Source organism: Aphelocoma coerulescens, chromosome 29 (assembly GCF_041296385.1).
Source record: "Aphelocoma coerulescens isolate FSJ_1873_10779 chromosome 29, UR_Acoe_1.0, whole genome shotgun sequence".
NCBI lineage: Eukaryota > Metazoa > Chordata > Aves > Passeriformes > Corvidae > Aphelocoma > Aphelocoma coerulescens.
This window is the reverse complement of record NC_091042.1, coordinates 1,489,743-1,514,838: the sequence shown is the minus strand read 5'-3', so window position 1 is coordinate 1,514,838 and position 25,096 is coordinate 1,489,743. Positions and strand designations below refer to the sequence as shown.

The 25,096-nt window shown below is 71.2% G+C and overlaps 2 protein-coding genes and 1 pseudogene across 4 annotated transcripts; 1 reads left to right on the top strand and 2 right to left on the bottom strand.

The window, feature by feature from the left end:
• Positions 1-3,675: 3,675 nt before the first annotated feature.
• On the bottom strand, positions 3,676-7,305 carry LOC138099899 (glycoprotein-N-acetylgalactosamine 3-beta-galactosyltransferase 1-like; annotated as a pseudogene).
• Positions 7,306-7,423: 118 nt separating this feature from the next.
• On the bottom strand, positions 7,424-13,349 carry OS9 (OS9 endoplasmic reticulum lectin). 3 transcript variants are annotated; one of them, XM_068997611.1, is made up of 14 exons: positions 13,171-13,349; positions 11,838-12,014; positions 11,679-11,742; positions 11,501-11,577; positions 11,307-11,405; positions 11,018-11,219; positions 10,293-10,409; positions 10,075-10,172; positions 9,932-9,968; positions 9,732-9,820; positions 9,392-9,658; positions 8,499-8,943; positions 8,298-8,413; positions 7,424-7,814 (listed from the first exon to the last, which is right to left on the bottom strand). In XM_068997611.1, the coding sequence occupies exons 1-14, from the start codon at positions 13,333-13,335 to the stop codon at positions 7,686-7,688; spliced, it is 2,082 nt and encodes a 693-aa protein (XP_068853712.1). In that variant the 5' UTR covers positions 13,336-13,349; the 3' UTR covers positions 7,424-7,685. The 3 variants fall into 3 exon arrangements, with proteins under 3 accessions (XP_068853712.1, XP_068853713.1, XP_068853714.1); XM_068997612.1 differs by having other exon boundaries at positions 7,424-7,808; XM_068997613.1 differs by having other exon boundaries at positions 10,075-10,151.
• Positions 13,350-14,815: 1,466 nt separating this feature from the next.
• On the top strand, positions 14,816-23,778 carry B4GALNT1 (beta-1,4-N-acetyl-galactosaminyltransferase 1). The gene is made up of 11 exons (XM_068997614.1): positions 14,816-14,894; positions 15,370-15,577; positions 16,179-16,361; positions 16,588-16,694; positions 17,012-17,049; positions 17,546-17,726; positions 18,111-18,245; positions 19,017-19,204; positions 20,271-20,411; positions 21,480-21,717; positions 22,701-23,778. The coding sequence occupies exons 2-11, from the start codon at positions 15,375-15,377 to the stop codon at positions 22,913-22,915; spliced, it is 1,629 nt and encodes a 542-aa protein (XP_068853715.1). The 5' UTR covers positions 14,816-14,894; positions 15,370-15,374; the 3' UTR covers positions 22,916-23,778.
• The last annotated feature ends 1,318 nt before the right edge of the window (positions 23,779-25,096 follow it).

Here is a 25,096-nt window from a genome sequence, read left to right as displayed (position 1 = left end):
CCCGGCTCCGTGGCAGGACCAGAGCAGACCCCGACGCCCCTCCCCCCCCCCTTTTCTACAACCACCTTTTGTACGCCCCCTCCCCCCTTCCGCGGCCTGACACCCCCCCCGTGGCCCGACCTCCCCTCGCCCCCCGTTTCTCGGCGTCCCCTCGGGAACCCCGTTAATTTATTGCTTTGTTTAGCGATAGGATAGAGCCAGCCCCTCCCCCCGCGGGGGGCACCGCCGGCGGGACCCCCGACCCCCTCCCGCCGGCCTGGGTGGGGCCGCCGCGTCCCCCTCCCGGGACCCCCATGAATGTAGGGGTGCCCCGGCTGTGACGCCCCCGACACGCCCCGGCGGGGCCGGCGGGGCTGAGCCAGGGACCCCGCGCGGGGCCGGGGGGCGGGAGGGGTCGGGGGGCGGCCCGGGGGGGCGGCCCGGGCCCGGGGCCGCCCGGGGGTCGGGCCGTGTACAGTGTTTTCATCTCTCGGGTGTAACTGTAAGTACGTGACAATGTCGGAAACTGGTGCTGTGACCCGCTTCGTCCTTCCCGCGGGGGGCACGGGGGGCACGGGGGCGGCAGGAGCACGGAGCGTGGGTGACACGGGGTGCTGAGGGCGTGGGGGCGGTGAGTGACACAGTCACAGCTCGGTGGGTGACAAGGGGTGGGTGGGGACACAGGGTGGGTGACACGGAGTGGGTGACACAGGGTGGGTGACACAGGGTGGCAGGAACACATAGGGTGACACAGGGTGGGTGACACAGAGTGGGTGACACAGAGTGGGTGACACGGAGTGGCAGGAGCACATAGAGTGACACAGGGGTGGGTGACACAGGGTGGGTGACACAGAGTGGCAGGAACACACAGGGTGGCACAGGGGGTGGGTGACACAGGGTGGGTGACACAGAGTGGCAGGAGCCCATAGGGTGGCACAGGGGGTGGGTGACACTGAGTGGGTGACACAGGGTGGGTGACAAAGGGTGGCAGGAACACATAGGGTGACACAGGGTGGGTGACACAGAGCGGCAGGAGCACATAGAGTGGCACAGGGCGTGGGTGACACAGGGTGGGTGACACGGAGTAGCAGGAGCACATAGGGTGACACGGGTGGGTGACACAGGGTGGGTGACAGAGTGGCAGGAGCACATAGGGTGACACAGGGTGGGTGACACAGGGTGGCAGGAGCACATAGAGTGGCACAGGGGGTGGGTGACACAGGGTGGGTGACATGGAGTGGGTGACACAGAGTGGCAGGAGCACATAGGGTGACACAGGGTGGGTGACACAGGGTGGGTGACAGAGTGGCAGGAGCACATAGGGTGACACAGGGTGGGTGACACAGGGTGGGTGACAGAGTGGCAGGAGCACATAGGGTGACACAGGGTGGGTGACACAGGGTGGGTGACACAGGGTGGCAGGAGCACATAGAGTGGCACAGGAGGTGGGTGACACAGGGTGGGTGACATGGAGTGGGTGACACAGAGTGGCAGGAGCACATAGGGTGACACGGGTGGGTGACACAGGGGGTGGGTGACACAGGGTGGGTGACACAGGGTGGGTGACACGGAGTGGCAGGAGCACATAGAGTGACACAGGGGTGGGTGACACAGAGTGGGTGACACAGAGTGGCAGGAACACACAGGGTGGCACAGGGGGTGGGTGACACGGAGTGGGTGACATAGAGTGGCAGGAGCACATAGAGTGGCACAGGGGTGGGTGACACAGAGTGGGTGACACAGGGTGGGTGACAAAGGGTGGCAGGAACACATAGGGTGACACAGGGTGGGTGACACAGAGCGGCAGGAGCACATAGGGTGACACAGGATGGGTGACACAGGGTGGGTGACACAGGGTGGGTGACACAGAGTGGCAGGAGCACACAGGGTGGCACAGGGGGTGGGTGACACAGGGTGGGTGACACGGAGTAGCAGGAGCACATAGGGTGACACGGGTGGGTGACACAGGGGGTGGGTGACACAGAGTGGCAGGAGCACATAGGGTGGCACAGGGGGTGGGTGACACAGAGTGGCAGGAACACATAGGGTGGCACAGGGGGTGGGTGACACAGGGTGGGTGACAGAGTGGCAGGAGCACATAGGGTGACACAGGGTGGGTGACACAGGGTGGGTGACACAGGGTGGGTGACACAGGGTGGCAGGAGCACATAGGGTGACACAGGGTGGGTGACACAGGGTGGGTGACACAGGGTGGGTGACAGAGCGGCGGGAGCGCCTAGGGGCAGCGATGACACGGGGCAGGGGGATCACGGGGGGATGGGTCACACAGTGACAGGGGGATGGGTGACGTGGGGTGACAAGCGGGGTGTCGCAGGGCGGTGGTCGGACGGTGGAGAAGGTCGGGGTCCGGCCTCCGAGCACGGCTGGGAGGGCACTGGGGGAACTGGGGCAGCTGGCGGCACTGTCCTGCACTGGGGAGTCCCCGGGACACTGCGGGGCACCGGGGGACACTGGGGGGCACCGGGGGACACCGAGCGGCACCGGGGAGGAGCCGGTGTCCCCCCCCGTGCCCGGCTGGTCACCGACTGCCCAGCACCGACCGGACCGACCGGAACCGACCGGCGGGGGCGGGGCCAGGGTAGCAACGGAGTGGGCGTGGCCTCATGATGGATGTATTCTGAATATTAATGAGATGGGCGTGGTCCGAGTGCGGGGCTGGGGTGGCCGGATGCGCGGATGTTTGTGTGCAAATGAGGGGGCGTGGCTAAACAAATCAGGCCATAAAGGGGTGGGGCTTGATCGGTGGGTGGTATTGTTATGCAAATCAGGTGGGCGTGGTTTGACCTGGGCGGGGCTTAGCGGGGCGTGCACCCCTGGGTGGGCGTGGCCTGCGGAACTGGGTGGAGCCAGCACGGCCCGGCCGGAGCCGCTGGACAGCGATGTCCGGTGTCCGGAGATGCGGAGGGGACACGCGGGAGGGGTCGGGGGTGTTGTGGGGGGGACAAGGAGCGGGTCAGAGACACGCGGGTACCAAACCCGAGCGGGTCAGGGACACGCGGGTACCAAACCGAGCGGGTCAGGGACACACGGGCACCAAACCCGAGCGGGTCAGGGACACGCGGGTACCAAACCCACCCATCCCGCCCTGCACCTGTCCCCGGCCTGGAGCGACCCCCGCGCTCGTTGTCCCCTCCTCGTCCCCAGCCCTGTGCTCCCACCACCACCCGGACAGCCCCAGAGGCGTCCCCAGCTCAGACACTGTCCCCCTGTCCCCGGCTCTCCCCTCACCGTGGGGTCCCGACGGCCACAGACCCCCCCAGCCTTTCCCCGCCTCCCCCCGCCCGTGTCCTGCTGAGACCCCCGGGCCCCACCGGCCCCCCCAAAGCCCCCAGCCCCGCTTTGCGCCCCCGCCCCCCGGGATCAAGGCCATCATATCCCTGCAAAGCTCATTAATAGTGACTAATTACGGCCACGAGAGTCTGCCTGGGGACGTGAGACACTGTCCGCGACCCAAAATTCCCCCTCTGTGGGTACCGACCGCGCCCAGGAATTGGGGCAATCACTTTTGGGGGTTCCAGGGAACCAGGGGGGGACATGACTCGGGGGGGCAGAGCCCGTGGAGGGGGGGGGGGTGCCACAGGGTCACGGCCACGCGGGGAGCACGCTGTGGTCACTGTGAGGCGAGGGGCCAACGTGGGGTGCCATGGGGACAACACGGACGTGGGGGGGCCACCGTCACCGTGGGGGGACACCCTGGGGGGGGGCATGGCCACACATGGGGGGCCAGCATGGCCACACGGAGAGTGGGGTCACGGCCACCTCAGACACAGGGGCGGGGACAGGGGCCAGGAAAGGATAGGAGGGGACCATCCCCACAGAGAGGCCTTGAGCTGCCCCCGCCTTGGGGTCCCATCACCCACAGCCCCCCCGCGAGCGCTGCCTACCCCCCGTGGCGATGGGACCCGTTCCATCCTCCCCCAGCTCCGTTTCCCGCTGAGACCCCTCTGATCCTTCCCCGGGCCCCCCCAAAGCCCCCAAGTCCCCGTCCGGCGGTGCCCCGCCCCCGGCACACCCGGATCAGGGCCATCCAATCCCCGCAAAGCTCATTAACAGCCACTAATTAGGGCCACGCGAGTCTGCCCACTCGGGGGTGTCGGGGTGGGCAGAGGACACAGGGAGGGCTCGGGGCATTTGGGGTCCCAGGGCAGGAATGGGGTGATGGGGACCTCCCCTCCCCCGGGTGCACCCCACTGTAGGAAACCCCCAAATCTGGAGCCACCCTCAGCGCAGGGGGGGTCCGGGAAGGGGAAGGGCAGGGCTTGGGGGCGTTGGGTTCTTGGGGACCCAGGTGGCTCCGGATGGCATTGGGGTCTGGGGGGGTCCAGGTGGCGTTGGGGGCGGCGGGGGGGGTCGGGGGGGCCGGTAGCGGGGCCTGCAGCCGTAGGGGCGCAGGCGCTGGCTCAGGAGCTCCAGCACGTTCATCTCCCCCCCGGCCACGTAGCGGAAGGACACGGCCAGGTCTGAGCTGCTCTGGGGACCCTGGGGGGACGGGGGGGCTGGGGGGAGGCGCTGGGCACCCGGTGCCCCCCTACCCCATTGGTGGTGCCACAGGGCAGGATGGGGAAGGGGAGCTGGAGGTTGTCCCTGGTCACCACGGCCTCTGTCCGGCCGTGGGGACAGGAATGGCGGGGGGGCAGTGGGGCAGGCACAGGGTGGGGACCGTGGTTGGGTTTTGGGCAGAGGGCAGAGTCGTGTGAGGAACCGCAGTCACACGTGGGGGGAACGTGTGGGGAGCCACGGCCGTGGGAGTGGGGTCACGGCTGTGCGTGGAACACCGAGGCCACCGTGGTCACACACGGGCAACCTGCAGCCACACGTGAGGGAGGACACGGCGGTCACATGTGGGGGACGCACTGGCCGCACACAGAGGGTGCGTAGCCACACGGTGTGGGAACATCCTGGCCGTGGCTGGGGACCTCACGGGGATTTGGGGGGCGATGCCACGGCCGTGTTGGCGAGACATGACAGCCAGGCATGGGGGTGACACTGTGGCTGCAGCTCGAGGGTGTCACGGCCACGTGAGGGGGGTCATGACCATGCACATGGGGACACCACAGCCACACAAGTGGCCCATGGTTGTGTGTGGGCCGGTGGGGGAAGGTGACACGCAAGGAGAGCAGTGGCCACTCACAGGGAGACTGTGGCCACAGGTGGGGCTACTGAGGATACACATGGGGGGTGGTTCTGGCCATGCATGGGGGGGGCATAGCCACGTGTGGGGGGGCATAACAACCCCACCAGCTGCCCCTACCCGGGCCGGACAGTGACAGGGTGACCCCATGACTGGGCGGTGACCCACCTCCACCACGGGGTACCAGCAGTACTGCTGGTACCAGAAGCCCCAGGTGAAGCGGTGGGTGAGGTGGATCTCGGGTGGGAAGGGGTGGAAGGTCTCCTGGCCCTACATGTCCCACAAATCCCCCACAGCCACCCCCAGCCGCTCCAGGCACTGCCCCAGTGCCACGGACTCCTCGGGGCCGCGGTGGCCGCAGGTGCTGTGGGCGAGGGCTGGGGCCATGTGGCCCAGGGACAGCGGGGTGGCCAGCAGCCAGCGCAGGTTGCCCAGCAGCACGAAGGTGTCATCACCGGCCTTGAGGCGCGGGTGGTTTTGTGGTAGAGCTGCCCCCGGGCCTCAGGCACCCCCAGCCCCACGGCCGGGGAGTGGGGGGCAGGCTCGGGGTGTCGGGAGCAGGCTCGGGGTGTCGGGGGCAGGCTCGGGGTGTCGGGGGCAGGCTCGGGGTGTCTGGGGCAGGCTCGGGGTGTTGGGGGCAGGCTCGGGGTGTCGGGGGCAGGCTCGGGGTGTTGGGGGCAGGCTCGGGGTGTCGAACGGGGCCACGTTGCAGCTCCATGCCCACGTGTCCCGCACATGCCGGGCCCTGGGCTCGTGGTTCTGCGGTGCTGCCACCACCCAGCGCAGAGCCCGGACCCGCTGGAACAGCCCTCGGGCCACCCCCGTGGCCTCGCCTGGGGAGAAGGGGCCGCCCTGACCACGGAGTGGGGAGCCCCGATGTCCCCACGCTGCCACGAGCAGGGTGTGGAGCAGCCAGAGGGAGTGAGGCCCCCCACACTCAGTCCCCCGTGTCCCCACCCCGTGCCACCCGCCACGGCAGCAGCGCCCACCTGCAGAGTCCGATGGGGCGGGGGATGAGGATGGCCTGGGGGGCTCTTTGGCCACCTGGGGGTCCCGGCTGGGCGTGGGCACAGGCTGGGGCAGCAGGAGGCCGTGCAGGAGGAGGAAGGTGGTGATGAAGCCCACCAAGATGCCCCCGCGGAAGGGCAGCCACGGGCTCTGCCAAGGCTCAGGAGTGGCATGGGGACACCTGGCTCGGGTATGTGGGGGTCAGTGGGGACTCCCCCCGTGTCGCCCCTCATCCGCTACAGCTCGATCTGCCCCGGGGTAAAGCCCAGGGGAGGTGGGGGACAGGACCCATGAGGGACAGGAGCCACGGGTGGGAGTGACACCCAGAGAGGCGGGTGACATTCCTGGGGGTTGATGACACCTGTGGAAGGGGGTGAACGCCCTGGGGTGGGGGACAGGACCCACGGGAGGGGGGGGGGGGTGACACCCACGGGACAGTAGTGGCACCCCACGCTGGGCACCCCGGATCCGAGGGGGGCCTGGGGGCTCAGGGTGGGTGGCACAGATCCCCCCGCTTTCGAGCCCCGGATTATCGTCAGCCCCTTGTGGGGCGTAGGGACAGTGGGGGTGAGTGGGGGTCGGGATGGGGGGGACACGAGGTACCATGGGGGGGTTGTGGTGCGGCCTCGCCTGGTGGCGAGGGTCGGGGGTCCCGGCTCAGTCCGGGGGTCCCGAGGTCTCTGTCGGTCCCTGGGTCCTGCTTGGCTTTGGGGGTCCCGCTGGCTCTGCTTAATCGGGGGGCCCTGCTGGCTCCCATCGGTCCCGGTGGCTCCGGGGGTCCCGGTGGCTCCGCGGGTTCCTGGGGGTCCCGTCAGTGCCGGGGGTCCCGGTGGCACCGCTGTCCCCGAGGCTTGCGGTGGTCCCGGTCCGTTCGGGGGTCCCGGTGGTCCTCGAGTGCCCCGCCCCCCGCGCTCCCATTGGCCGAGCCCAGGCGAGCCCCTGAACACGCCCTGGATCTGATTGGCTGCCCCCGACCCCACCCCGACCCCACCCGCTGGACAATTTTGGGCGGGGGGGATCCCCGGGACCCCGCGGGCAGGATGAGGACGGGGGTGACGGGGCGGGGGACAGCGGGGACACACAGACACAGCCCGGGGTGACCTCGGTTTATTGATAAAAAGGGGGAGGGGGGGGCAGAGAGGCCTGACGACTTCGTTACATCTCATTATGAGAGAGCGAACCCCCCCGCACGGGGGGAGCACCAATGGCTCCAGTGGCAGCAGGACCCCCCACCCAATTACAGCCCCCTCCCCCCCCTCAACCCTCCCACCCCTAAATCACGGCCATTCTTCCCCCTCCCCACCCCCCCCAGGTCATCCATGTCACAAACGGGCCCGGTGTCAGGGCAGGGTCCCCCCCGGGGGGTCACGGTCACCTCCCCCAAGCAGGGCAGGGTCCTCGGGGGGGGGGGACACAGGGACCTCCCCCCAAAGAGGGAGGGGGCCAGCAGTGTCCTCGGGGCGTCCCCTGCCCACTCCCACGGCATGAGGGGGGAGCCACGATTGTGGGGGGACGTTCAGGAGTCCGGGGATCAGAATTTGGGGGATCAGAAGTCTTGGTCCTCAGAGTCAGCGGGCGGGGGGGGCTCGTCGCGGCCCCCCCACACGAAGCGGTAATTGTCCTCCAGCGCCTGCTGCCGCCGCCGCTCCTTCTGCGCCTCCTCCGTGCCCTGCACCTGGGGGGGAGCAGATCGGAGCCCCCCTTCACCCCGGTGTCCCCCGTACCCCGCTTTTCCCTCCTCGGCTCCACCCCGAGCCTATCTCCTGCCCCCAGCCCCCATCCCCACTTCCGTGTGTTTCCCTTCCCGTGCCTCAGTTTCCCCCCAATCCCTCAGCCCCCCACATTCCCCAGCCCTGCCATGCCTCAGTTCCACCCCCTGTGCCTCAGTTTCCCCCCCAATCCCTCAGCCCCCCACATTCCCCAGCCCTGCCATGCCTGTTTCCCCCCAATCCCTCAGCCCCCCACATTCCCCAGCCCTACCATGCCTCAGTTCCACCCCCTGTGCCTCAGTTTCCCCCCCCAACACATCCCCCGCTGTGTCCCTGGTTTCCCCCAACATCAAAAGTTCCCCTCCTCCCACGCCTCAGTTGTCCCCCCGCACCCCTCGGTGCCCCCCCACCCCTCGGTGCCCCCCCGGCCCCTCGGTGCCCCCCCCCACCAGGATGCTGAGGAAAATCTCCTTCAGGCTCCGGGAATCCTCCTCCGACAGCCACTGCGCCGCCTCCTCCTCCTCGCCCCCTGACGATGCCGTCACGATCTTGATCTCAATTTTCCCTGGGGAGGGGGGGCCCGGAGGGGTTGATTTGGGGGGTGGGGGGGCTCCCCCCCAGCTGCCTCCCCCAGCCCGACCCCTCCCTACCTTCAGCCCGCAGCCCTTCCTTGGCCAGCAGCTCCCGCACCTCGTTCTCCACCTGCGGCAGCTGCGGGGGGCTCTGCTTTTCCTGGGGGGGCTCCTGATCCTCCCGGGGGGGCTCCTGCTTCCCCTGGGAAGGCTCCGGGTCCTGGGGAGCGTCGCGGTTCCCGGCCCTGCCCATCCGCACCCGCACCCGCCCGTCGGGGAGCCGGGGGCTGCCCTTCCTCGCGGCTCCCCCCTCCTCCTCTTCCTCCTCCTCCTCCTCCTCTCTGTGCCCCTCGGGGCCGGGGGGGGGCCCGGGAGGGTCGCGGCGGGGCTCGGGGGGGTCGTGGCGGGGCTCAGCCCTGTCCAGCCGGTCCATCAGCCGGGTCAGGGTGGATGCCAGGGTCCGGGTTGCGCGGGTCCGGTCGAACTCCCCCTTCAGCCCCTCGGTCTCCAACTCATCCTCCACCTGCGGGAGGGTTCAAGGCGGGGTTCCCTGGGTCAGCGGGTACCCAGAGTAGCCGGGGGCTCCCCGGCCCAGAGATGTTGTCCCGAGCCTGTCCCCATCTGTGCTGGGCAGCCCTGGCCCCGCCAGGGGAGTCCCAGGGCAGTCAGGGGGTCCCCAGCATAGTTGGGAGGGGGTCCCAGCATGGTTGGGGGGGTGACAGCAGGGACAGGGGTTCCCTGGTGTGGACAGCGTGTCCCTGCAGCAACCAGGGGATCCCCAGTGCTGCTGCGGGGAGCCAACCCAACTGGAGGCCCCAGTGCAGCCTGGGGGGCCCCAGCTCGGCCAGAGGGTCCCACCCCTGCCAGGGGGCCCCCAACTGTGGCTACAGAGTCCAGCCAGAGGGGTCCCAGTGCCCCTGTGGGGGTCCCAGCCCGGTCAGGGGTCCCCGGCTCACTCAGGGGGTTCCCACCTCGCTGATGATGCTGTCGAACTCCTGCTCCATCTGGCTCTTCACCTCCTCCTTCAGCCTCGCCACCTGCTCCCGTGGCAGCAGCTCCAGCCCCGCCAGCAGCGGCCCCGCCTCCTCCTCATCCTCCTCCTCCTCCTCCTCCGCCCCCGCGGGGGGGGCCTCGGGGCCAGGCGGGGCCTCGGGGCTGGGGGGCTCTGCGGGGCTGGGGGGGGCTGGGGGAGCTTTTGCTGCTGCCTCCTCCTCCTCCTTGCTCGCCTTCTCCTTGGCCTGAGGCAGTGGGAAGGGGCTCAGGGGGAAGCTGAGGCACGGAGAGGCCCGAGGGGCACGGGGGGGTCCCCACCTTCCTGGTGGTCTCCTTCAGCTCCTCGATGAACTGCAGCAGGTCCCCGGGGCTCCGGATCACCTTGAAGTGGATTTTCTTCCGTGGATCTACGAGGGGACCCAGAGCAGGTGGGTGGGAGCAGCGGGGAGGTGCAGGGGAGGCACGGGGGACACGGGCTGGGCACCGAGGTGACATGGGGGGGACACCCCGGGACTCACCAGCTGCCCGACCACCAGCTGCCCTCGGGGACGGCTCCTGCGGGGAGGAGACAGGGGATGGAGCAGGACCCCAAACCCCCCTCCAAAGTGACCCCAACCCACTCCAAGACCCCCAGAATGTCCCCAGGGCCACTGGGGCTCACCCTGGTGCTGTCCCGCTGGTCACTGGCTGCGACTGGCTCCCCACCTGTCACATCCTTGGCTGGGTCAGGCTGGTTCCCTGGCACAGGGGGGGACAGAGCTGCCACAGGGGGACACGGCTGGCACTGGGAGCTTCAAGCCCACAGCCAGACCAGGGGCCCCAGCAGGAGGGGGGGACACAGGCTGTGCTGTCACCGTGAGCTGGGGACAGGGGCCATACCGTCCTGGGTGCCCTCAGGGCTCTGCGAGGGGGACTCGCTGTCCCTGTCACTCCACAGCCGCGTGTCCAGGCTCCGCAGCTCCTCCGAGATCTCCTCCACCTTCCTCTTGGTGTCAGCTGGGGACAGAGGGAACACAGGGGACAGGGACAGTGACAGCACGGCCGTGGGGGGACAGGCCCAACTCCACGCTGCAGGGGACCGTGTCAGCCCGGTGTTGGAGGGGACAAGGCCAGCCCTGGGACAGAAGGGACAGGGCCAGTCCTGGTGCCAGCCTCAGGGCAGAGGGAACAGGGCTGGCAAGGTGACAGTGCCAGCCCTGGGATGGAGGGGACAAGGGCAGGCTGGAGAGAATAGTGCCAGTCCCAGCAGGAAGGGAGAGTGCTGGCCGTGGGATGGACGGGTCAAGGCCAGCTAGGGGATGAGGGGACAGGGCCAGGCTGGAGGGAACAGTGCCAGCCTCGAGATGGAGGGGAGAGGGCCAGGCTGGAGATGGAGGGGACAGTGGCAGCCTGAGAAAGAGGGGACATGGCCAGGCTGGAGAGGACAGTGCCAGCCCCGCACCAGGGGTCAGTGCCAGCCTTGGGATGGAGGGGACGGTGCCAACCCTGCACCAGGGGTCAGTGCCAGCCCCGCACCAGGGGTCAGTGTCAGCCCCGGGATGGAGGGGACGGCGCCAGCCCCACACCACGGCCCCACACCCAGGCCGGGGGTCCCCAGTACTCACAGACTTGGGCGCGCACGTACTGGACGTACTGGGCGGGCGAGAGGGCGGGCTGGCAGCGGATGGGCTGCGGTGCCAGCCCCGGGGACGGCCGCAGGAACGGGTGGTGGCAGATGCGCGTCGTGTGCACCGTCAGCACGTAGGAGCACGACTGCGGCTCGTCCACGCGGGCGATGTAGTCCCCGGCGCCCTCCTCGCACAGGAACTGCGGGCACGGCCCTCGGGTGACACCCTGCCATCCCCCCGGTGCCACCCAGTGCCACCCGTGCCCCGAGGTGTCCCCTGTGCTTACCCGGACCTCGGCCTCGCGGGCGCGGCCGGTGAGGTCGCAGCGGGAGCCGTTCACGTAGCTCTGGCTGTGGTAGCGCCGCAGCTGGTGCTGCTTGGAGGCCTGGGGGGGGGGACAAGGGGGGCCGTGGGGTGGGCACGGGGACAGCCCCGTCCCTGCCACCCGCCCGCTGGCCCCACGGCCGGGGGGACACACACCTTGGCTGCCTCGTCATCCCAGTCGAAGGCGGACTGGTAGTAGCCCAGGACGAGGATGTCACCCTTGATCTCCGACTCTGTGGGGACGGGGGACACAGAGGGCAGGTATTGGGTGGTGGTGGGGGGGGTGGGGGAGTCATCGGGGCCACTCTGTCCCTCCCCCTGCCCCCAGTGTCACCTTCCAGGTGGTACTGCTGGATGTGCCTCCCGTAGCAGAACTCGTACGTCCACCAGTCCTTGGTCTGGGAAGAGCGGAACCCCCCGGGTGAGGCCGGGGGTGCCCTGCAGCCCCCAGGTGAGGCTGGGGGTGCCCCCCCTGTCACCCCTCAGGCCCCACCTTGAGCAGACAGGGCGCTGTCCCCATGGGCCGCAGCAGCTCGGCCACGCCGGAGCCGTTGTAGAGCCGGGGGTCCCGCGGGGGTCCGGGCGGGGGTCCCACGGCCGCGGGGGGCAGGCGGCACTCGTAGCGCTGCTTGAACCGTGAGGCCACCGTCACCACGTCCTCGGCCTGGTGCTGGGGAGGGGCCACCGGGGCTGTCAGAGCCCTGGGCGCTCCCCCCGGGACCCCGCAGCCCCTCTCAGGACATCTCAGACCCCCCCCAGGACCCTGAACTCTGCCCCCCTTGGGAGCCCTCAGTACCCTCCAGCACCCCGCAGCCCCCCCAAGAGACCCCACGGACTCCCCCGGGTGGGATGTGACCGACCCCACAGCCTGTCCCGCATGGGGCCGGGGCACACCGCAGCCTTCCCTCAGCGTGGCCTCCAGCCCTGTCCCTGTCACAGCCCAGGGCACACCGGGGGGGACGGGGACAGGCCTGGCACTGCCCCCAGCAGCTGCAGGGGGCTCCGGATGACCCCTCCAACCCTCAGGGGTTGCTCGGCAGCTACTGCCCCACAGCTCGAGGAGTTCAGAGCAGTCGCAGGCAGCACAACGCGGCAGCGGGTGCCCGCGGGGTGTGCCAGTCCCCCCTCAAATTGGGGAACCCGAAACACGAAGTGGAAGGACAGTCCCTCCCCTGCCACCGCCAGAGCCACAGCCCGGGGCATCCACCCACGGACATCCGCCAGCAGCACGAGGGCGGCCCCGCGAGCTCCGGTGGGGTGGGAGGGGGTCGCCGTCACCCCCGGGACCCCCGGGCTGCCCCCGCGGAGCTGCTCGGCCAGAGAGGTACGGACCCCCGCGTGCTCCCGGAGCCGGTGACTCCCGGCCAGGCTCTTCCCCCCGGCAGCGCCCCGGGCCCCCAGCCCGGGCTGCGACCACCCAGGACCCGCTTGGACCGGTGCCCCCACCCCGGTACCAGTCCGGGCAGCGCCCCTGACCCCGGGGGCGCCTCTGACCCCAGTCCCGTCCCGAACAGGGGCCCCCAACCCCTCTAGGGACCCCTGGCCGTGTTCCACTCCCCAGCAGCCCCCAGCCGGTGCCCCGGGCCCTGCACAGCCCCTGACCGCTGTCCCGGCCCCAGCAGGACCCCCAGCCGGTGCCCCGGGCCCGGAACGTCCTCGGACGGGAGCTCCCGATCCCCGCAGGACCCCGCGGGCGGCATTCCTGACCCTCAGCCGGTGCCCCCCTCTTCGGCAGCGCTGTGGCCGGTGCGCCGGTCCCGGTAGAGCCCCAAGGACGCTTCCCGCCTCCCCCCCGCCCAGCCGTTGGCCCCGGTGCCGCGGCGCACCTGCCCGGCCAGCACGGGCTCGGCCAGGATCTCGAGGCCGTACTTGAGCTCGCTGAGCTCCTGCAGGTTGAGCGCGGCGCGGGCCCCGCGCAGGGGCCACCCCGGGCCGAGCAGCGCCAGCAGCGCCAGCGCCGCCACCGGGCCCGGGCCCCGCCGCGCCGCCATCTTCCCCCGCCGCCGCCGCCGCTTCCGCTTCCGCCCGCGCCTCCCCGCTCCCGCCCCAGCCCCACCACTCCGGGCTGTGATTGGTCCACGCTCCTGCTCGTCAACGGCGAGCGCGGCTCTGATTGGTCGGTGGGCGGCGGTGACGCCGCCGGCTGTGAGGCCGCGGTCGCGAGGTGGTCGCGAGGCGCGGGGCCGCGGCGATTGGCCGGAGCGCGCGGAGGCTCCCATTGGCCGAGCGGGATGCAGGCGATCCGCGCGCGCTGATTGGCGGAGGGCACAGAGCATCCCGGTGGGGCGGGTCACGTGATTACCGGAGCCGGGAGGGGGGATCCGGCCCCAGCGCAGGGTGAGGGGCGCGCCTGGGACCCCGGGCGCGCACACGCGGGCCGCCCCCAGCATCCTCCCTGCCCCCATCCCCACCAGCCCCTGCTGCCCCTCCGCGCCCCCGACCTCCCCCTGGCCCCACCCAGCCCCCCCCCCAGCGCCCCCCAGGACCCCCCAGTCCCCCCCTGCGTTCCTCCAACCGCCTGCCAGCCCCCACCCCCCGAATCTCCCCGGCCCCCCCCCGGCTCCGCAGCGCTCCGAGCCCCCGCCCCCTCCCGGTACGGGCAGAGCCCTCCCGCCCCCCCCGCTCAATGGGGCCGTTGTGCGCCCCACGCGTGGGCACAAAGCGCGGCCTGTGGCAGCGGCACCGGGGGGGCTGATCCTTCTCCCCCCGCCACAGGCCCGACCCCCGGCAGGCCCGAGGCCGCGGTGACAGCCGCCGCCGCCCCCTCCCCGCTTTTCGCACCACCCCCCCCCCGCCTTTCCCCCCGCAGCCTCCCCCCCCCCCCCGCCCCTCCCGGGGCTGCGGCGGTGCCGTTCCACACCGGGGCCGCCGGGGGCGCCCTCGCCGCCCGCTCCGGTGCCGGTGCCGGTGCCGCTCGCGGCCGCGGAGCGCCGGGACCCGCCAGCGGAGCCAGGTAGGGCCGGGGCCGCTCTATCGCGGCGTGTCGCGACGAGGGATGGCACCTGCCGCTGCCCCACGGCTGAGGCATCGCCGCCTCGCTCCCCACACATCCCCAATGCCCCACATCCCCCGGCGCCCCCCAGGCCGCCGGGCACCCCCGAAACCCTCCGGTCCCCCCCGCATCCCCCGCATCCTCCCCTGCCCCCCTCCCCCCGCCCCCCGGACACTCCCAGCCCCCCTCCCTCCGCATCCCCCGGGCCTCCCGCCCCTCCCAGCCCCCCGAGCCTCCCCCCAGCATCGCCCAGGCCCCTCCCTGCCCCCCCTCGTGCCCCCAAACACCCCCAGCCCCTCCCGAGGTAACGTCTCCCCCCAGCCCTGCCATTGCCTGAGCCCCTCATCCTCGGGGGGAGCCCCCGGGGGGCGTCCCCCGACTGCAGCCACATCCCGGGGGACTGGGGGAGCCGGGGGGGAGAGGACGGCGGGGGACACTGGGGGTGCGGGTCCCTCCCGCCCCTGACACTGTCCCCGTGTCCCCAGGCCGGTGCTGCGGGGGGCAGAGCCATGAGTGAGGGCTGAGCCCCCCCCCGCTGGGACCCGCGCCCACCCCGAGGTGAGGGCAAGGGGAGCACTGGGAGCACTGGGAGCGCTGGGGAGCGGGATGGAGGGGGTGCCGCGGGGCAACTGGGACGGCACTGGGCAGAGCGCTGGGTAGAACCGGGATACTGGGAGATGGGAGCGCTGGGAGACACTGGGTGGCAGCGGAGGGACGGAACGATGGTGCGCTGCACTGGCGGAACTGGTTTGGGCTGGGTGTCACTGGGAGGTGCTGCGGGCGCCGGTTGGCGCCGGGGTGCCGGGTGGCAGCAGGAGGCACTGGGGGCTCTGGTTTGTACTGGGTCGCACTCTGGGGGTGCTGGGAGCGCTGGGAGGCAGCGGGGCGCACTGGGGACGCTGGGTTACACTGGAAGCCGCTGGGCGCTGGCCTCGGCCTCGCTGGGCACTGGGGGCCACTGGGAGGGGTCGGGTCGCACTGGGGGGCACTGGGGGGCACGGAGGGGCACGGGGCTGACAGTGTCCCCCACCAGGCAGGATGCGGGGGGCGCAGCGGGCGCTGTGCCTGCTGCTGGTGGCCTCGGCCTCGCTGGCCGCGCTGTACCTGCACCTGTGGGCGCCCAAGGGCCCCCCCAGTGTGGACCTGCGTCGCCCCCCCCCCGAGCGGCTGCCACCCCCTCTGCCCCCCCCCGCCCGCGCCTACCCCCACGTACCCTTCCGCCTCAAGGAGGAAGTCATGGAGTAAGGACGGGGCATGGGGGTACTCGGGGGGGATGGCGGGGGGCACCGCGGGGGAGGCACCTGTGGGGTGGGGCTACCTGAGGATGGGGGTACCCAAGGGGGAGGGTGTCTTCAGGGGGGACACCCATGGAGTGTTGGGGCCTGGGAACCCCGGGGCTGGGGCACAGCAGGCTGGGGGCACCCAAGAATGGGGTTACTCAGGGCTGAGGGCACCCCGGGATGGGGCTGTGGCTCCCGAGGCAGGGGCAGCCGTGGGTTGGGGCACCCAAAAGTGGGGGTGGGTGTTGGGGGCATCTGGGGAGGGGTGAGGGGGTGGTCGCAGAGGGATGGCAAAGGGGGCTGCAGGCGGTGCCAGGGTGGGGTCAGGGCTGTGCTGGGTGGCGGCAGGCGGTGCCTGGAAGGTTGCAGGAGGTGCCAGGGCGGTGCCACGCGGGGACAGGCAGCGACGGGAGGTGCCAGGGCGGTGCCACGCGGGGACAGGCAGCGACGGGAGGTGTCAGGGTGGTGCCAGGGCGGTGCCGCTCGCGGGTCCCCGTGTCCGTCCCCGGCTGCGGTGGTGCAGGTGCCGCTGGTGTGGGTGACAGCGGCCCTGTCGCGACAGGCTGCTGCCCAGGAACGGGTGCTCGTGCGAGGCGGAGGCGGAGGCGGGGCTGGCGCTGCCGCTGCGGCGGCGGCTCTTCGGGCCCGGCCCGGGGGGGCTCGACTTCGCCAGCGCCTTCGCCCCCGGGGAGCGGCCGCGGCAGCTGCGGCTGCGGGAGCGCGAGTACCGCAATTACCGGAACCGGTGAGTGCGGGAGAGACCCCCGGGGCTCCGGTGCGGGGGAGGGGGCACCCCCAGGGCACCTCGGGGCAGGACGGGACCCCGGGTTCAGCCTGGGGGGGTTGGGACCCTCGTGGCCGGGTGCGGGGTGTGAGCCCCGGACTGACCAGTCCCGCAGGGTGATGACCTCCCGGGACAGTGTGGGACTCCCCAGGGACCCCCGGCTGACCCTCCGGTGCCCCCCCCGCAGGGTGCAGACCCCCGCCGACCGCCTGCTCATCGTCCCGGCCAACTCCCCTCTGGAGTACCCGGCGCAGGGGGTGGAGGTGCGGCCGCTGCAGACGGTGCTGGTGCCCGGTGAGGGGGCGCGGGGGGAGCACGGGATCGGGGGCACGGTTGGGGCACGGGGGTGGGGGGCACCGGGTGAAGGAGGGGAACACATATGGGGGGCACGGGGGGGCAAGGGGAAGGGGACAGGATGGGGTAAACATGGAGGTGTGGGGCAGCGGGGGGCGACCAAGGAGCGGAGGCACAGGATCGGGGGGGGGGCACGGGGATGGGGGTCCATGGGCAGGGGGCACCCCCGGCTGTCTCTGGGAGGAGGGGGGGCAGGGGGTCCCTCCGGGGGTCTCTGTGCCCCCCGGCCCGCCTGACCCCCGTGTCGCGGCCCCCAGGGCTCAGCCTGCAGGCGCCGGCCAGGAACAGGTACCAGGTGAGGGCGAGGGCGGGGCACGGGGGAGGGGCTGGGAGGGGGCGTGACCCGGGCGTGGCTCGGACAGAATGGGCGGGGTCTGTCCGGTTTGTGGGCGGGGTCTGTCCGGTTTGTGGGCGTGGTCTGTCCGGTTTATGGGCGGGGTCTGTCCGGTTTGTGGGCGGGGTCTATCCGGTTTGTGGGCGGGGTCTATCCGGTTTATGGGCGGGGTCTGTCCGGTTTGTGGGCGGGGTCTATCCGGTTTGTGGGCGGGGTCTATCCGGTTTATGGGCGGGGTCTGTCCGGTTTGTGGGCGGGGTCTGTCCGGTTTGTAGGCGGGGTCTGTCCGGTTCGTGGGCGGGGTCTGTCCGGTTTGTGGGCGGGGCAGTGGAGTGACCGGGCCGGGAGGGGCCGGGGTGGGCTCGGCGCGCTCCCCCCACCCCCGTGTGCGGCCCGCCCGGTTTGGGGGTCCGTGCCGTGCCCCCCCCGGGTTCCCCCCGTGACGTGCCGCCCCCAGGTGAACCTGACGGCCTCGCTGGGAACGCTGGCGGTGGCGGCCGAGGTGGAGGGCGTGGCGCTGCGGGGGGAGGGGCAGCCGCACCTGTCCTTGGCCGCCGCCCACCTGGACCACCTGAACCGGCAGCTGCAGTTCGTCACCTACACCAACACCCAGTTCCACCCCGACACCGCCGACATCGGTGGGTACGGGGGGAGCCGCGCCGGGTGCCGGGAGCGGCTCTGGGGGGGGAGGGGGTGCTGATTCCCACAGCCCTGGGACCCCCGGCACCCCCAGACCCGCGGTGCGCCTGGGAACCCCAGTGCCCCCCGGGACCGCGGTTGACCCATGGGACCCCCAGAGATTCCCAGGACCCCCGAGCCCCCCTGGTTGCCCTGGATTGCCAGCTCCCCCCGGATCCCCAACGCCCACAGGGACACCCAGCACCCGTGGTACCCCCCGTTGTTCCCCGTGCCCTCCAGTGACCCCCGCACCCCGGGAGTTCCAGCCTCCCCCCGGCCCCCCGTTACCCCTCCGCGCCCCCCGTGTCGCCCCCCGCGCCCCCAGCCCCCCCCTCGCCCTGCAGTGCAGTTCTCCACCGACGGCCACTCTGCCGCCTTCGCCATCCGCATCCGGCACCCGCCCACGCCCCGCCTGTACGGCCCGGGAACCCCCGGCGACGGCGACGGTGACAGCGACGGTGACAGCAGCGGGGACGGCGGTGAGCACGGGGCCCTGCACCCCCAAACCAGCCCTCGCCATGGCCGCAGCGCTCGTGGTGCTCCCAGTGCCCCCAGTGTTCCCAGTGCTCCCAGTCCTCCCCGTGAAAGAATCCCAGTTCCCCCAGTAGCAGAATCCCAGTGCTCCCAGTGCTCCCAGTGCCAGACCCCCAGTTCCCCCAGTAGCAGAATTCCAGTGCTCCCAGTGCCAGACCCCCAGTTCCCCCAGTAGCAGAATCCCCGTGCTCCCAGTGCTCCCAGTGCCAGACCCCCAGTGCCCCCAGTGCTCCCAGTGCCAGACCCCCAGTTCCCCCAGTAGCAGAATCCCAGTGCTCCCAGTGCTCGCAGTGCTCGCAGTGCCAGACTCCCAGTGCTGGTCACTGCTGGTTCTGCCAGTACCAGTGACCCAGCCCTCCAAGTGCTCCCTGTGACAGAGCCCCAGTGCTCCCAGTATGGGTGCCCAACCCTCCCAATGTGTCTGCTCAGTGCTCCCAGTGCCGGTACCCTCCCAGTACTGAGGTGCCCAGTGCTCCCAGTGTGACTTCCCAGTGCTCAGGTGACCAGTACTGGAGTGTCCAGCACTCCCAGAGGGGGCTCCCAGCACCGGTTCCCAGTACTCCCAGTACGGACAGGTTCCCAGCCCTCCCAGCATGACCCCAGCACCCCCAGTACAGCCTCCCACAGCTCCCAGTTCTCCCAGCACCCCCAGTACAGCCTCCCACAGCTCCCAGTTCTCCCAGCGCTCCCAACGCAGGCTCCTCCCCCACCCCCAGGGTACAACATCTCGGCGCTGGTCACAGTGGCCACCAAGACGTTCCTGCGCTACGACAAACTGCGGGGGCTCATCGCCAGCATCCGCCGCTTCTACCCTTCCGTCACCATCGTGGTGGCCGACGACAGCCAGCGCCCCGAGCCCCTGTCCGGGCCCCACCTGGAGCACTACCTCATGCCCTTCGGCAAGGTGGGGCTGCTGGGGGGCACACGGGGCGGTCACAGGGCCGTGGGTGGGTCCCCGGGGAGGGGGCGCGGGGCTGTGGGACTGCAGGGAGGGGAACACTGGGAGGGGCTGACAGGAGCTGAGGTCCCCCAAAAAGGGGGGACATGGAGGTTTGGTAGCCCGGTGGTGGGAGCCCGGAGTGGGGGGACAACGGGGGTTGTGACGAGGCTGTGGTTCCCTGGGTGGGAGATGCGGCGGGGGAGGGGCTGGCAGGGCTGGAGACCCCCAGGGGTGGGGGGACCTGGGCGGGGCTGGCAGGGCTGGAGACCCCCGGGGATGGGGGGACATGGGCGGGACTGGCAGGGCTGGAGACCCCCGGGGATGGGGGGGACATGGGTGGGGGTGGCAGGGCTGGAGAACCCCTGGGATGGGGGAGACATGGGCGGGGCTGGCAGGGTGGTGGGTCCCTGGGGATGGGGGGGACATGGGCAGGGCTGGCAGGGCTGGAGACCCCCGGGGATGGGGGGACATGGGTGGGGCTGGCAGGGCTGGAGACCCCCAGGGGTGGGGGGGACATGGGCGGGGCTGGCAGGGCTGGAGACCCCCAGGGGTGGGGGGGACATGGGCGGGGCTGGCAGGGCTGGAGACCCCCAGGGGTGGGGGGGACATGGGCGGGGCTGGCAGGGCTGGAGACCCCCGGGGATGGGGGGACATGGCTGGGGCTGGCAGGGTGGTGGGTCCCTGGGGATGGGGGACAAGGGGGAAGGGGAACATGGGACCTCTGTCAGGGCAGTGGGACCACAGAGAGAGGGGGACAAGTGAGGGTCTGACAAAGTGAGGAATCCGGGGGGATCATGGGGGGTTGGCACGGCTTGAGGTCTCCGGAGGATGGGGGGCATTGGTGGGGGGGGGGGTGTCTGTCAGGGCTGTGGGGTCCCAGAGAAGGTGGACACAAGGCCTGGAAGAGGTGTTGGTCCCCGGGGGTGGGGACGTGGGGGTCTGTCAGGGCCACGGGGCTCAGGGGAGGCATCCGTGGGCACCTGTGGGGTGTCGGTGGGGTGTCCGAGGGTCCGGTGGGGTGTCCCCACAGGGCTGGTTCGCCGGGAGGAACCTGGCGGTGTCACAGGTGACAACCAAGTACGTGCTGTGGGTGGACGACGACTTCATCTTCACCCCCCGCACGCGGCTGGAGAAGCTGGTGGACGTGCTGGAGAGAACCAGCCTGGACCTGGTGCGGGGCACGGGGGGCACAGGGGGCACGGGGGTGGGGGCCATGGCCAGCAGGTCCCTGTGGTGTGGGGAGGGTGGTCCCGGTTCCAGTGCCCAGCGCTGGACAGAACCATCCTGGATGTGCTGCGGGGACTGGGGGAGGGGTCGGGGGGGGTACTGGGGGCACCAGCAGGGCACATGGGGGGGCAGGGGATGGCCGGTGCATCCCCGTGGTCTGGGGAGGGCGGTCCCTGTTCCCATGCCCAGTTCCAGTGCTGGACAGAGCTGGCACAGGGCACGGGAGGGCGGTGGGTGGCCAGCGGGTCCCTGTGGTGTGGGAATGGGGGTCCCGGTGTCCCCCACGCCCTGCAGTGCCTGCGGTGGGCGATGCTGGGGGTCCCGGGGGTCGCGGGTGGGTGACGCTGGGAATCCCTGGGGATGTTCTGCTCTCGGTGCAGCCCCGCTGCAGCAGTTCCTGTGCCCGGGTGGGCGATGCTGGGGGGCGCGGGGGTTTCGGGGGGTTTCAGGGGATCCTGGTGCCCAGGTGCTGGCACAGCCCCGTCCCGTCCCACCCGTCCCGCAGGTGGGCGGTGCCGGGGGGTCCCGGGGCTCTCAGTGCCACAGACAGGCAGTGCTGGGGGTCCTGGGGGTTCTGATGCCACAGAAAGGCGGTGCCGGGGGGTCCCGGGGGTCCCGGTGCCACAGACAGGCGGTGCCGGGGGTCCCGGGGGTCGCAGTGCCACAGACAGGTGGTGCTGGGGGTTCCGGGAGCTCTGATGCCACAGACAGGCAGTGCCGGGGGTCCTGGGGGTTCTGATGCCACAGAAAGGCGGTGTCGGGGGTCCCGGGGGTCGCAGTGCCGCAGACAGGCAGTGCCGGGGGTCCCGGGGATCCCGATGCTGCAGACAGGTGGTGCCGGGGGTCCTGGGGGTCTCAGTGCCACAGACAGGCGGTGTCGGGGGTCCCGGGAGCTCTGATGCCACAGACAGGCGGTGCCGGGGGTCCCGGGGGTCTCAGTGCCACAGACAGGCGGTGCTGGGGATCCCGGGGGTCGCAGTGCCGCCCCCCCAGCGCTCCGCTGTGCCCGCAGGTGGGCGGCGCGGTGCGGGAGATCACGGGCTACACCACCACGTACCGGCAGCGCCTGAGCGTGCGGGGCGGCGGCGCGGGGGGCGACTGCCTGCGGACCCGGCCCGGCTTCCACCACCGCCTCGCCGGCTTCCCCGCCTGCGTCGTCACCGACGGCGTCGTCAACTTCTTCCTGGCCCGCACCGACAAGGTGCGCCAGGTGGGCTTCGACCCCCGCCTGCGCCGCGTGGCTCATCTCGGTGAGGGGCGGAGGGCGCTGGGGGCTGCGGGGGAGGGTCCTGGGGGGGGTCAGTCTAAGGGGGTCCCAGGGTTTGAGGGATCTGGGGGGGGTGAGGGGATCCCGGGGGGGAGAGGTAGAGGAGAGTCCTGGGGTCCCCCTGGGGGTCTTGAGGAGTCTGGGGGGGGGGGAAGCCTAGGGGGGCCCCGGATGCCGGGGGGAGGGAAGGAAGGGTCTGTGGGGGTCCCGGGGGGGGGGGGGCACGGGGGAGGGGGCTCTGGGGGTGTCCTTGGAGGGGGTCTGGGGGCCGCGCTGAGGGTCCCAAGGAGGGGAAGCAGGGGGTGCCTGGGGGCTGCTGGGGTGTTCTGGGGTCCTGGAAAGGAGGTGGGGGGGGCTAAATGGGGGTTCGGGGGGGGCAGGAGGACACGGAAGAGGAGTGGGAGCACCTGGGGGTTCCCAGGAAGGGGGGGTGGGGGGTCCTGAGAGCAGAAAAGGGGGGGCCAGGGGGGTCTGGGAGGCATCAGGGAGTCCTGGCAGTGCCTGGGGGCCTCAAGGGGCAGCAGGGGTGACTAACGGTGGGGGAGGGGGCAGTGCGGGGGTCCCGGGGGGGGTCTGGAGGGGTCACGAGGGGCTGGGGAGTTCTTGGGGTCCTGATGGGGGGTCCTGGGGGTCACCATGAGGGAAATCCTGGGGGGAAGGGGAATTTCTCTGGTAGAGAACTTGGGGAGAGCCCTGGGGCTACAGTGGGGGTTGGGGGGATGGCAGGGTCCCCCACGGTGGGGTCGGGGGGTCAGAGATGACGGGGGGGTGCTGGGGTCCCCCACGATGGGGTCAGGGGGTCAGAGATAAGGGGGGCTGCTGGGGTCCCCCACGATGGGGTCAGAGATCAGAGGTGGGAGGGACACTGGGGTCCCCCCACCACGGCCGGGCCCACGGGATCGGAGTCAGGCCGAGGGACCCCAGGGCAGCTCTGAGCCCGTTTTGGGGTGCCCCTCTACCCCCCAGAGTTCTTCATCGACGGGCTGGGGGTGCTGCACGTGGGCTCGTGCGAGGACGTGGTGGTGGACCACGCGTCCAAGCTGGCGCTGCCGTGGCGGCGCTCGGAGGGCGAGCGCCAGTACAACCGGTACCGGTACCCGGCGGCGCGGGACGACAGCCTGCGCCTCAAGCAGCGCCTCTTCTTCTTCAAGAACCGCTTCAAGTGCATGGCCGGCGACTAGGCACGGCCACTGGCCCCGGCCGCCGGCCCCGGCCACCAGCGGCCAGCCCTGGGGTGCCGCACGGCTGCTGACACTGGGGTGACGCAGGGCCGCTGCCCCCCAGGCACCCCACTGGGCCACCGCCGCTGGCCACCCCCGGGGTGCTCACGGGGCCGCCGACACAGAGGTGCCACAGGGCCACCACCCCCAGGGTCACTGACCACGGGACACCCCATGGACATCACTCACGGGGCTGCTGACCCCAGGCCGTCACCACGGGCCACCTCGAGGGTCACTGCTGCCAGCCACCCCTACGGTGTCCCCAGAGCCACCACAACCGTGGGCTACTCCATGGAGCACCGGCCACACCTGGGGCACCCCCAGGACATCCCCAGGGCCACTGACCCCAATGGGCCATCTCCTGTGGGCCACCGCAAGGGCCACCATTGTTGGCCACCTCAGGGCACCACCAGGGCTACCAGCCTTGGGGCACCCCTGGGGTGGCCACCCCATGTGGGCCACCCCATGGGTCACCACCATCGGCTGCCCCCCGCGGTGCCCCGAGGGCCACCACCACTGGCCACCTGCAGGACCACCCCCAGGACCACCCCCTGTGGGCCACCACGGTGGCCACCCCCAGGGCCACCCCCAGGGCCACCGCCGAGGGCCACTGCCATGGGCCACCACCCAGTGCCACCACCCAGGGCCACCCCGGGCCCGCGGGGTCCCCGGAGCCCCCCCGCCCCCCCCGCGGTGTTTTTAGCTCTTTTGTACTTTGGGGGCGGGCGGGTGCCGGGGTCTCCCGGGCGCCGCCTCCCCCCCTCCTGTTGTCCCCGACTCCGTTTTCTATGGTCCAGCCCCTCCCCCGCGCTGCCGCCAGGATTTTTGTGCCAAGTCTCGGCCCCTCCCCCCGGGACCCCCCCGGACCCCCCGGGGTGGGTGGGGGAGGGGCTGGGGGAGGGGCTGTCCCCCCCCCCCCGCCCTTTTCTACCCAATGGATGGTGAGATTTTAACCAGCCCGAAATCGGCCTCTTTCTTCCAAAAACTGGAGGGGGGGTTGGTAAGGAGAGGAGGTGGGGGAGGGTGGCCCAGGCCCCGCCCACTCGGGGGGCTATGGGGTGCGGGGGGGGCTATAGGGGATGGGAGGGGCTGAAGGGGGTGGGAGGGGCTGTAGGGTGCGGGGTGCTATGGGATGTGGGAGGGGCTATAGGGGATGGAAGGGGCTATAAGGTGCGGGAGGGCTGTAGGGGGTGGGAGGGGCTGTAGGGGTGGGGAGGCTATGGGGTGTGGGAAGGGCTATAGGGTGCGGGGGGCTGTAGGGGATGGAAGGGGCTGTAGGGTGCGGGAGGAGCTATAGGGGATGGAAGGGGCTATAAGGTGCGGGGGGCTGTAGGGGGTGGGAGGGGCTATAGGGTGCGGGGGGGCTGTAGGGGATGGAAGGGGCTGTAGGGTGCGGGGGGGCTGTAGGGGATGGAAGGGGCTATAGGGGGTGGGAGGGGCTATAGGGGATGGAAGGGGCTGTAGGGTGCGGGGGGGCTGTAGGCGGTAGGAGGGGCTGTAGGAGATGGGAGGGACCGTAGTGTGCGGGGGGGCTATGGGATGTGGGAGGGGCTATAGGGTCTATAGGGGGACTGTGGGGCGTGGGGGTCCCAGTCCCTCCCTCCCTCCCTCCACCACCCCTAGACTCTCCTTGGCCCCCCCCATGGATCTCCCCCTCCCCAGGGGCTCCCGGCACCTCTGGCCCAGGGACACTGCAGTGTCCACATGGGGCGTGGCTGGCCCGGGGGTGTGGCCAGCGGGCGTGGGGTGCGGTCAGTGGATGTGGTCAGTGCTCAGTGGGTGCGGTCGGTGGGTGTGGGTGGTGGGTGTGGTCGGTGGGTGTGGTCAGTGGTCGGTGGGTGTGGTCAGTGGGTGTGGGTGGTGGGTGTGGGTGGTGGGTGTGGGTGGTGGGTGTGGTCAGTGGTCGGTGGGTGTGGTCAGTGGGTGTGGGTGGTGGGTGTGGTCAGTGGTCCGTGGGTGTGGTCCGTGGGTGTGGTCAGTGGTCGGTGGGTGCGGCTCCCCCGGGCGTGGCCCTTGGTGAAGGGGGGTTGGATGTTCCACAGGAACGCCCCTGGAGTCCCCTCCCCCCACCCAGCACGAACCAGGGCCCCATCCTGCCCCGGCTGGACACGGGAAAGGGACATGGGACAAGGACAGGGACAG